The following is an 11,632-nucleotide window of genomic DNA, read 5'->3' on the forward strand; positions in this document are numbered from 1 at the left end:
TGTTAAAAACATGAAGTTCTTCATCTTTCGTTTTCAGTTTCCCTCCTTTCTTTAATTTTCTAAATTCTTCTTGAAGACAATTGCCCTTAAGTCTGTTGAAATCAAGAAATTTATCTCTGGCATTTATTCCTTGTGCAAAAGTTTCCCATGAATCTGGTAATCCATCTATTGCCATTAGTGTTAATTTCGTGTCACTAATAATGATTTCTATACTTAATAGTTCATCTTTAATGCCTGCAACCCTTAGGAAGTAAGAATTCATTGATTCTCCTTTCTTTATTTGAATGTGATTTAATTGCCTTTTCAGAGAACCCTAGTTGCATTATTGACCTCATATGCATTTAGTAATGCATTCATCATATCAAATGTTGTTTGATGTTTTGTAAGCATGGGTACAATGTCATTTTTTACTCTTCTAATATGATCTGAATTGCTTTCCTATTACCTTTGCTCCAGATAGATTTATGAGATTCAATTGGAGGTTGTTTGAATGCTTTATCAACAAATTGTTTTACATCATTCTTTTCAAAAATCATCATGATTCTGAATTTCTAGGTATCAAAATGTTCTTTCCCATCAAACCTATCCTTGAGTCTAATTGTGTATGCCATTGAAAATAGGAGATAATCGCTCGATATATATAGTCTGATTGCTGAATTTTGCAAAGCCTAAGTTCGACTACCAAAGCTCTAATATCATGTAAAGTTTCTACAATTTCTATGACTGAATATAGACTAGATTCTGTCTTCTTCTTCTCCTTGTGATTTGCTGAGAATAACTTCAAAGTATTGCCTTCAATTGAATTTGAAATGTAATTCAAAATTATGTCTTTTACTTCTGCAATTCGTATGAGGGCAGTAATGACTAAAGAGCAGACTTGTCTTCTTTTTTGTGTGTGCTCTTAGACTTCATCCTTACCCTCTATAAGTATAGGTATCAAGGGACATGTCCTTAGAGCTAAAGAACATGTCTTCCAAAGTTATTTGCCCAACCTGTAGAAGTCAGCGACTTTCTAAAAATAATTTAAGTTTAATCACAAACATAAACAATCAATTTTAGTTTAGTCTTAAACCAAAATCCTAAGGATAGACGCCAATCTTATAAAGGGAACACAGCAAAGACTAAGTCCTTTACTTTTCATGCCATATCAGATTGGATCGATCAGATCAGTATGCTAGCAAGTTACAGATCAACAACTGCAACCAAGTTAATGAGATTCATAAGCACAGACATTTTTATGGCCTGATGGAAAAAGTAAGACAGAAGAAACACTATGTTCGGTAGTACTGGTGATTTCTCGAGAAATTTGAAGATGGTATTGGGCTGAAAAATCTTAGAAAACATTGGATTGCTCTTCAAGGCGATGAGCTCTTGAAGGTGCCCATAAGAAAAACTTAAAACTTGTCCCCAAGCAGGAAATAAACATAGAACTTAAGGCGCCCATAAGAAAAACTTAAAACTTGTCCCCTAGCAGGAAATAAACATAGAACTTGTCCCTCACAGAACCTCTTAATTAATAAAATATCTCTTACCAGTGCAGGGTCCAATTTCTTGATTATTTTGGTAAACTAGGAATTACTTAAACCTAATACTACTAACTGTGCTTATATCAGTCCTGATAACAAAGCATGTTGTCTTATAGGACCTCTTGATCAACAAATTATCTGTTACCACTGCAGGGTCCAATGTCTTTCTCTTGCATTTGGAAAGCCTGGGAATTACTCAGATGCAAAATTAAAGTGGTTATATCAATTCCATCTACATCCTAATGGTAGAATCTTGAACATAAAGGCAAACCTCTTGCATTAATTCAAGTTCTGCTCTACTGAGTCTTGTACAGAAAAGGGATCAGTACCTTCAGAGATATAATTAGAGAGGGTCATCCTAGACATGTACTTTGGAGATATTATTTGAGAGGGTCGTATTGGAACATGGGCCTCTTAGGCCTTCATTTAATCTGCTTCCTTCCAAGTGGAAGACGTATTCCATGATCAAGGAGGTATATAGGAGTATGCCAATCCCTTTCTTGTACTTTTGAGATGGAACAATCTGCCCTCCTTAAATGGGAAGATGGCTTCAACCTCCACTCAGAAAAACCTATGAATTTGTTTAAAACAATAAATAAAGCTGAATCTCCGTCTTCTTATAATAAAGAGCTACTTGTAAGGGAAGAAAGAAAAGTATGGACCCAGCCCTTCAACAGGTCAGACTGTCCCATTCAGGAAAAGATACTTGGAATTTAGGAGGAAGCAAAAGAAAAAATACTCAGTAACCTCGAGGAAAGCTATTGACTCTTAGGCCTTCATTCATTTAATCTACTTCCTTCCATGTGGAAGACAGTTGGTATGTAGAATATCTTGTACTTTTGAGATGGAACAATCTGCCCTCAAATGGGAAGATGGCTCCAATCTCCGCTCAGAAAAGCCTATGAATTTGTATAAAACAATAAATAAAGCTGAATCTCTGTCTTCTTATAAGAAAGAGCTACTTGTAAGTGAAGAAAGAGAAGTATGGAAGCAGCTCTTCAACAGGTGAGACTATCACATTCAGGGAGATACTTGGAATTTAAGAGGAAGCAAAACAAAAAATACTCAGTAACCTCAAGGAAAGATATTGACATCCAAAGTGGAGCTAGTTTCAACATCAATAATGGTGATGATTTCACAACTGCAGTAGTGAGAACCAATTACATCTTGAACACTGACCCTCCCATGGGATTTTAGGACCTAGAACTGTGACAGAAGGAATTAGTTGTGTTTCCGTGTCTGGTTTTTGATATATACGAGAAGGATACATATGCATAGGCTGGATTTTACGCTCGTCTTTTACTTAACTAGCTCAAGCTCAGAACTAGTTTTTTTGTTACTATAAGGAAGGCTACATAAATACTTTCAGGGACAGATGTAATAATTATGTCCTTTCATTTTTGCTGTCCAGTAGTAGATGCAATAGCTGCAGCTTGATCCTGCATGGTCATACTCTATCTTGCTAAGACCCTGCAGAGTCTCTGGCACATCCTGAGTACAAGCTCTGTTTTACACGGTGATTTGATTCCATCATTAGTATTTGTGTTTAAATGACCTGCACTTAGTGGAGCTCTACAGAATAGGCATACAGTCGTTTGGGAGAGCAACAGTAATTAATGAGATCAGTTGAATAATTGGAGCTTCTGAAAATGTGTTCCAATGAAAGCCCAAAGCCAAGCCCATTCTAGGCAGCATACAACTAAAATATATCATTTTTTAAAAACTTTTATAGCAACTGAAGTAGAGCTTAGTCAAGTGTAGAAAATATTGGCATGTGATTAATTACCAGATAGTTAAATCAAATTTGTTGAACATTATAATCATAATAGCTCAAAAAGCGCTGAGAGTGCTGTCATCCCCTGTGACAATTCTATCAAACAAGTTTTTTAATGAATAATATAATCAGCACCCGAAGGTAAAATCTTTGACAACAGAGATAGAGGGAAAAGATCTGTTCAAAGATATTTTACAAAAATAATGTAAATTAACAAAATTTTGATGCCAGGCCTCTGCCTCTAGCATTTCTGGCTTATGTGATTTTTCACACTTGACAAGAATGGCTTTGAACCTTTACGCTCAGAACTAGCATCAATGTATATCAAAACAAAGATTCAATCCCAAACATGGGTTGTGACAGCTATATGACTAGCCTCTGTGTTTATTAACATAGGTCAAGAATCCAGCTCCAGCTACCTTAGGCTGTGAACGAACACGAGTAGATCTACGTATAGAAGCTTCTTCCAATGCAAACCTCTGTGCAATTTCCTTTAATCTTCTCTGCATTGCATTACTACAGAAGACAATAAAATTAAAAAGTTAAAAAACTATGTCGAATGTATCACCGTAACATTGTGTAAGAGAAAATACTAAAATAGAACCAAACTCACCTTATGTTTGCATGATGCTTCTCTAACTGCCTTTGTAAAGCCTTCTCTCTCACACCCTTAGGATTCAGGGAGCCCATAAGCAACTCAAGCTGGCCAAATAAACCCAATGGAATAACACTTGAGATGGTGATGCTAAAATTAATGGAACATTCAAAATAACAATATTTAAATTTACCTCTTCCTTTGCACTATAGTAGCCCCATTGAGTAGAATCTTCACTTTCAACAAAAACCCGGCCCTCTCGACGAAAAAACCAGTATTTGTTGTAATTCTTATCCTTCCCTAATGAATTGGTCCGAATAAAACGTTTTTCTATTTCTCGCTCAAAATGCTCTTGCTATTATTGAATATTAAAAAACATTATGTCAATCGTTAGTTACAACCAACGAATTTACTAGAGTAGACTTATAATTTGACACCGCAAACTCAACAGAAAAAGACAGCATGCTTACTCTTTTCTGTATCTCCAATGCCCTTTGCTCTCGAAGTTTTTGTTCCTTTACTACATCAGCTTTTGCCTTTCTTTTCTCTTGCATTTTCTTCTGCTCTTCAAGCCTTGCCATTTCTTTTTCTCTTTCTTCAGCAGCCTTTGCATCTAACTTCTGCTGTAATGCAGCTCGTCTTGATGTTGGCATAAGAGAATTTTTTACATCACTAGACAAAACAATTGAAATAACTCCTCAATCCATGATTACTTAAAAACAATTGATGAGCTATCAAACATAAGGAATTCACTGGACTCTGCAAGGAACGTAGTCATGGTTAAAATGTAAAACCAAAATAAATCCATACCCATTTTCATTATTGCTATCTGATACAGTTTGAATTCCATTCGCATCTGAATGCTTAGTTACACCATTTTCAGAAGCAGATTCATTTCGTCCAGAAACGGATCCATTCTGTTCAGCCGCAGATCCATTCTGTTCAGAAGCGGATTTTAACACATTGGAATCTGAAGCATCCATGGTCTTAATGTTTTCAACATTTCCTTGTGTAACATTTCCATCTGGATCCTCTTTCCCCTCACTATATTGTTGTTTGAGCAGTAGTAATTGTTCTTTTTTCCTTCTAGATTCCTCCATTTCCTCTTCTCGTTTTGTAGCTGCCAGTGCTTGCCTTTCTTCAATGTATTCATCTAGTTGCCCTCTAATAACATCAGAAGGAAGAGCTCGATCAACCAACTCATGCAAAATGTCTAATTTTGCACGTGGACTTAATCCCCAGTAGTTACCCCCCCTTATCTCTTCCAAATGGTTTGCATACTTGTCCACTACTTCTACCTCCAAAAAAGCAGAAAGATGGTCCTGCCAATTTTGTACTGACAACTGCACCATATTGGAAGTATAGCATAAACAAAAAATCAGATACTTCCAAAGAGACCAGTGTTACTTTAAATAAAATTACTATGTATGTAAATATTCCAAAGGAATATGTTAATTATGCTCACACATATACCTTAGGTATTTTCTTCTTCTGCATTAAATCCTCATAAGCACTGGAGTCTTTCAACACAATACGGAGAAGAGCATTATGTGTCTCTGCCAAGAGAGTTAAATCACCTTCCTTGTAATCAATTGCCTTTTCAAAATCCTCAAGGGAGAAAGGCCACAAATGAAGCACTTTGCTAAATGAAACACAAAAGTCCCAGACCATTAGAAGATCCCCTACACACTCATTAGGCGTGAGAAAATCTGTAGCTGGTAATGGCCTTTCTGTAAAGACAGGATCATCTGGAGCAGGCTGCACCAAGGAATCCTCAATAGGATATTTAATAGGTTCCACTTTTGGTTGCTCTTGAACTGCAAGCATACAAAGAAAAATAAATATACCTCATCCAGAGCAAAGGGATACTTGAAATTTTGAATATTAATTAATCATAAGAGAACTGGCAAGATGGCCAAAAAACAAGGTCTTTGACTCATGCCAAGTACCTTTCTCTTTTTCTTTCTTTTCTTTGGGTTCCTCATCTCTCTCTTCTGTGTCTTTCCTTTTGCGCTTTTTGCTGCCATTCTCTCCATTCTCCAAATTCTGTTCCTGGAGATCATCAACTTGAGACTATAAATGCAACATGGATGCATATAGACCATAATGTACAGAAGACAGACATCCAAATGACTTACAGAGCTTTTTTTATCTCCTTCATTGTGTGGAACATTTTGTTTCTCCTGTTTAACAATTCTATTCTTCAGATCCTCTGGGATATCAGTGGAAAGCCTATACTTCTTTGCCAGTTCGTCATGAACAATCCAACAAGGTGGGCTACTGCAGCTTGTTGATTCTCTGATAAACGATTTCAAGACATCTTGTGTAACAAGAGGCTTCTTTCGAACCAAAGCCTCTGCACTTTCTACAGATACACCAGTTAGTTGTTTATTTTTGTCAAGCCAACCAACTTCATACTTAAATGTACCCTTGCTTTCATCAATCTCCTGGATCACCTTCAGAATTTTGCAAGGGACTAAAGAGTCTGCTTTTCTACCTGTGACTTCTTCACCTACCAGAAAAACATCTTTGATGCTCTGGGATATTTTAGTAATGAGCTCTTTCAATCTCAGGGTACCTGCAAAGTAATTGTTGACAACGTGAAAATGAGCAATAACGAAGAACCATTTGGGATTGATTGTTAATAATTTCAGAAAAAAAGAGCACATAACATGAAAATTAGATATCAAGAAAAGATATTGAAATATTCAAAAAGAAAGCTAAATTTTCCAACAGAAACTTAGTTGGGACTGAATTGACCAGAACAACTGTCAACAGCTTTAGTTTCTAACAATTTAACATTTCAACAGTATAGATACATTTAATTGATACGGGAAAAGTTCAGAAATTATGTTCTCGAGAGGAATATACATGCAATCTTGAACTCGCAAGTAGAACACTCAATATGACCAGAATGCAAACAAATAAGCAGGTTCCAGGCATTATGCAGTAGCCATAAACAGTTTTTTATTCTATCTTTCATCAATAGTATACTCATTGGAAATGCAAATAAATAAATTCACATGATGTAAGCCATGTATCTGCAAAACTAATGATACAGCAAGGCACAAATTTAAATTAACCTATCTTTATCAGTAGTGCATAAAAACTGTCATAAAGCAACAGTAAAGCAATAGACAATTGAAAACCTCTAGATCTGGATATATAAAAATTAAAAACTCTTCAAACCATCTCTGAAACCAAAGGAATAGAACAACTCAGGTAAGCAATTGAAATATTTGATAATTTGTGAAAAACTGTCACTGTAATCAAAAAATTAAAAATCCAAAGCAAAATAATCCATAAATGTCATACTTTAGCATAGCAATTCCATTATTAACTCAAAATTTCTCATTACTAAAATATGCTGATCATATTTTAAGGCGTTCCCTCTACCTGCATGATAACTGCAAAAATAAATGATTCAGAACCAAGTCGCACAAACTATGCTGTGAAATCAAAAATTGGACCACTCAAAAAACATCTTGACACATAATTTAAGGGATTAAGTTGTAACTCAAATGAAGTAGAGGATGAAAATCTTTTGTCAACTTCATTATTATACAATGCCATCTGCCACAGCTACACAAATTGAGAGTCACCGAAGAAAATTAAATCTTAATTCATTCAGCCATTAAACCAGGCCCCTCAAACACACCTTTGAAAATTTATTTTAGAACTGGATGCCGATAGTTAAAATCAGCAAGTAGAGGTATTTTAGTATATCCAATGAGCAGGGTTTAGCCTATAAGTCTTAAAAACAATTTAATCTCAGTCACAATCTCTCTCACACATATATATCCAACTTCTTACACATGAATCATGTTTGCAAGAACACAATAACCTGTGCACAATTGAAATACTTGATTCACCAAGTAACTTTTAAGGGATTCAAGAAACTCACTGAACTGAATGTTACGCAAAACTAATCCAATCAAATCCTTTGGAAACTGCTGAACCTTCTCTGTTGCACAACGTTCTGAGACAAGAGCCTCTTCATAAGTTAAATTAGTCTTTCCAGTAACTCTGCACACCCATACTCTCTGGCGGTAAAGGTTTATCCGTTCCAAATATTCTCTGAATTAAATTAAGGTATTACAACAATACTCTACATGAGAGGAGAAAAAAATAATGAAAATATTTTGCACAAACTGATTCAAAGTCAAAGCCACAGGACTTCAGAACTATAACTGAAGCACAATAATTCAAATCCTTATCAAACGAAAAAGAAAATGCTGAGTTTGCACATTCAGTAAGCACTCTAAAATTGAAGAGAAAGAAAAAAGAAACATTTACAAATTGAAATCAGCAATAAAGCGGTTCAATGAGCTAAAAACAATGGAAGCAGTTCATCAACCTAGATAACAATGGATATTTATCAAATTGTGGCATCATTAACGTTGATCATACAATGTCAAACAAGCAGCAATAAATGTGACTTGACACCTTACTCAACATTACCACATTATCTATGTCCAAGATAGAGCGTATAGGATCTATGGGACAAAAAAATATTACATATATTAATTAAGCCATTGCAACTTTCAACATCAGAGTTTATTTTTAGATCATATTCATGAGTTTAAAAGCATTCCAAATATATATCTCCTATGTTCCCCGGGGACGCGTCCCCCCCAAAAAAACCAGCATTTCAGGGACGGGGACGTCCCCGTCCCGGAAACTTCATTGGGGACTTGCATCCGTCCCCAATTTTTTAACACACAAAAAATTAAAAAAACTAAAAAAAATGTCACTTTTGCCATCCCCAGTTGCAGTCCCCAAAATTGGCCAAAAAAAAGCCGTCCTGGAAACCCGTCCCGCTGCCCCCTGCCGTCCCCCGTCCCGGAAACTCGGGGGAACATAGTATATCTCACCATATCTTAGTCCAGGGGATTAACAAAAATAGGAGAGAAACATGGCATTGCTCGGCTTTAAATCACCCTCACTAAAATATAGTAGGCCACAAGTCTATTTCACATATGGAAAGGCTGTATGTAGTTGTACTGATTATCAGTGCTACACATGTTTACAAATCTTAAGAATGTGATCTAATCTTGCTTCAAACAACAATAAAAGGCAATCTGTAACTTCATTCAAGGTCTAACATAGAAAAAGCTATTCCCATACCATAACTAAAGTTGTCTATTAAACTCTAATTCTACCGAGTAATAATCTTGCCGAAGATGACCAAGCAACAGCAAAAGAAAAAGAAAAAAATGCATCATTTCCTAGTACATCGTTTCTAAACCAACAAGCAAATAAAATTCAGAGGATACTGATAGTCCTTGAAAATTTCCTTAGTAAAACGTATCTGAAATACCAAATCATTGGGTTTAATATCTTCCGGTGCACTGGCAAGAGGAAAAGGTTTCCTCTTGAAGAGAGGCATAGAGGAAAGGAAACAATTCACCCTAAAAATATGATCTTCTCGAGAAACTGTAGTTTCTCAAAACTGCAACAATATCCCGTCCTGAAGACATGAAACACACGTCTTATTAAATTTTTCTAGGGCAATAAAAATTCTCACTTTTACACTTAGAAAGTTCCCTATGCATTTAAAACTACTGCAAGCTAAAAATTAATCATTCTTCAGCCATATATGAAGCAAAAACCCTAGATTTCAGTACACTCCGTCAAGTGTATAACTCTACTTTGCTAGACGTTGACTTAAATCATCGGATTTAATTTTCATGCAGCATTGACAAAATTCACAGCATACAAAGCCTTCGCCTATAAATTTCTCAATTGGAAAGCTTCAACACACTCTCCGGTGCCAATTTTAACCTGTGCCGAAAGAAATCGCTTCTGAGAACACAACTCCCACCTGCATTTAAGAATTTCACCGATTCAATTTTCGAACGTGAACTAAAAGCGTTCATAATATCAGAAAAGAGCCAAATTCAACTCAAAGCCCTAGCTTTAAGCATAAACACACCAAAACCAGCTCCAAGAAAAGGCACAATAACGAAATATTTAATATGCTTCGATGAAAATAAATAAATATATATATATATATATAGAAACTCCAGAATCAACTACAACGCCTTTCATTATAAAATCAAAAAAAATCCGAGAAAGAATTTAAAAATAAGCACATTCAAATCAGAACCCTTCTTTTCTTCTTAAACACACAAAAGCCAGCTCCAACAACAAATAGGAAAAATTGAGCGCGCGAAAACACTACGACAAAATCACAAACAGAATACAAACGCCAAACAAAAAATCTTTTCACCGCCAATCCTTAAAAGAAGACTATATCACACAGAGAAAAAGGCTCACGAAAATTTCCCGCTTTTTCCGAAAAAAGCTGATGCATACCCAATAAAAGCCCAAAATTCTCCAATTCTCAGATGAACCGCGAAAAGAATAGCATTAAAATGAAGCTACTGAGAAATTTCACAGCGACCGTGATTTCAAGAAAATCTCCAAATTGATAAAATCTTCAGCGGCAAGAGTCGTTCAACGGCTGAAATTGTAGCTCTCAACCTGCTCCGTCGATCCGCGCTCAGCGGATACCTCGCCGAAGCCAATTTCCACTACTGAATCAGCAGAATGTACACCTGAGGGTCTGGTTTTCGGGTTTTTTTCTTCCGTTTCCTTTATTTGAAGATAGCTTAGCTTATAGCTTGAGACAATTTACAAGCCCGCCTTTTGATCGCGAAATTTTGACGGCCAAAAAGGAAACCGGGAAAGAAGAGCGTATCTTAAAACTATTTTCTGGCGGGGGTTTAAAATTTCTACTTGGCTTATGTTGTTCGCATGCGGGTTTTGTGATCATTGGGAACACACTTGGCCCGTTGGATGTCGAGGTAATCGACGGACGCGATTGATTCATATGTTTTGGGAATCTGGGAGGAATGTTTCTTGGGGATTCCTCGGCTAGGGCTTCTTACCCCTGCCTCCATATCTTCAAACAGTTACAAACATAATTAACTCCCTTGGGCTATGTTACATGCAAAGAGTATGGTATGTGAGCGGCAATTAGGGTTAGGCTAAGGTAATTTTGTGGGAGATATTTTTTAAAAAAAGTGCAAGTAAATAATTTGTGTGATTGTTCAAATATATATATATATATATTAATTCAAGATTATTTTCTTTCAGGAGGTGAGATGGTTTATTTGTAAGATAGGTTACTTCGTGATATTGCTATCAAGATTTAACTATGTGATTTTGAGTCAAACTCATTTTAAGTTTAAATTTTTATGGAGATTTATTTAAAGAGTTCATTAAATTAAAGTTTAAATGATCTTAGGTTTGATCTTAAATGTGTTTTCAATTTAAGTTTCAAGGAAGAGCAAGGAATGTTATTAGCATGTATATTAAATATGAGAAGAGATATCTTGTTGAAGTGCTTATTACACCTTAGAAATTGATGTAAATAGGTGCTTCGAGAACGATATTTCTTGGTGTGTGTGTGTGTGTGTGTGAACTCAACAAACCTTATACAACTTTTGTAGGTATGTTACATACTTCATTTGTGTCTTGCTAGTTCTACAAAACTTACAACTCGGTAGCTTAATAAGACTACAATAGGATTAGAGCTCAAGAGGCCTTTTGAATCCACTATTTTAATAGGCATGTGTCATCCTTTTTTAAGCCATTTTGATTAAAATATCATAGTTTTATTAGCTACCATTCCACATTGTATGAAGTGCATATTTATTACATTTGAATCTAGCAAAAATCTTTATTTTGAATACTATGAAGGGTTTCCATAAAACTCCCATTTGTTCATGG

General features: G+C 35.7%; 1 protein-coding gene across 10 annotated transcripts; it reads right to left on the reverse strand.

The window, feature by feature from the left end:
* Positions 1-3,394: 3,394 nt before the first annotated feature.
* LOC149568726 (DDT domain-containing protein) lies at positions 3,395-10,506 on the reverse strand. 10 transcript variants are annotated; one of them, XM_089821610.1, is made up of 12 exons: positions 10,302-10,506; positions 9,680-9,719; positions 9,172-9,365; positions 7,800-7,972; positions 6,034-6,473; positions 5,845-5,947; positions 5,369-5,712; positions 4,706-5,238; positions 4,366-4,567; positions 4,089-4,250; positions 3,914-4,002; positions 3,395-3,816 (listed from the first exon to the last, which is right to left on the reverse strand). In XM_089821610.1, exons 3-12 carry the CDS (start codon positions 9,282-9,284, stop codon positions 3,672-3,674), a joined length of 2,304 nt encoding a protein of 767 aa, XP_089677736.1. In that variant the 5' UTR covers positions 9,285-9,365; positions 9,680-9,719; positions 10,302-10,506; the 3' UTR covers positions 3,395-3,671. The 10 variants fall into 10 exon arrangements, with proteins under 10 accessions (XP_089677736.1, XP_089677740.1, XP_089677737.1 ...); XM_089821614.1 differs by having other exon boundaries at positions 4,366-4,534; positions 5,845-5,941; positions 10,214-10,506; XM_089821611.1 differs by having other exon boundaries at positions 5,845-5,941; positions 10,214-10,506.
* Between the last annotated feature and the right edge of the window lie 1,126 nt (positions 10,507-11,632).

This window comes from Cupressus sempervirens, chromosome 3 (assembly GCF_028749045.1).
Source record: "Cupressus sempervirens isolate cs-2001-9-10 chromosome 3, ASM2874904v1, whole genome shotgun sequence".
Classification (NCBI taxonomy): domain Eukaryota; kingdom Viridiplantae; phylum Streptophyta; class Pinopsida; order Cupressales; family Cupressaceae; genus Cupressus; species Cupressus sempervirens.

What these genes read in the sequence shown, in the direction of transcription:
- LOC149568726 (XM_089821610.1), bottom strand. Translation starts at nt 9,284, where the DNA reads ATGCCTCTCTTCAAGAGGAAACCTTTTCCTCTTGCCAGTGCACCGGAA. An exon ending in GATAGCAATAATGAAAATGG is followed by an intron (nt 4,568 to 4,705) that starts GTATGGATTTAT and finishes TGTTTTGTCTAG; the next exon opens with TGATGTAAAAAATTCTCTTA. An exon ending in ACTATAGTGCAAAGGAAGAG is followed by an intron (nt 4,003 to 4,088) that starts GTAAATTTAAAT and finishes TTATTTGGCCAG; the next exon opens with CTTGAGTTGCTTATGGGCTC.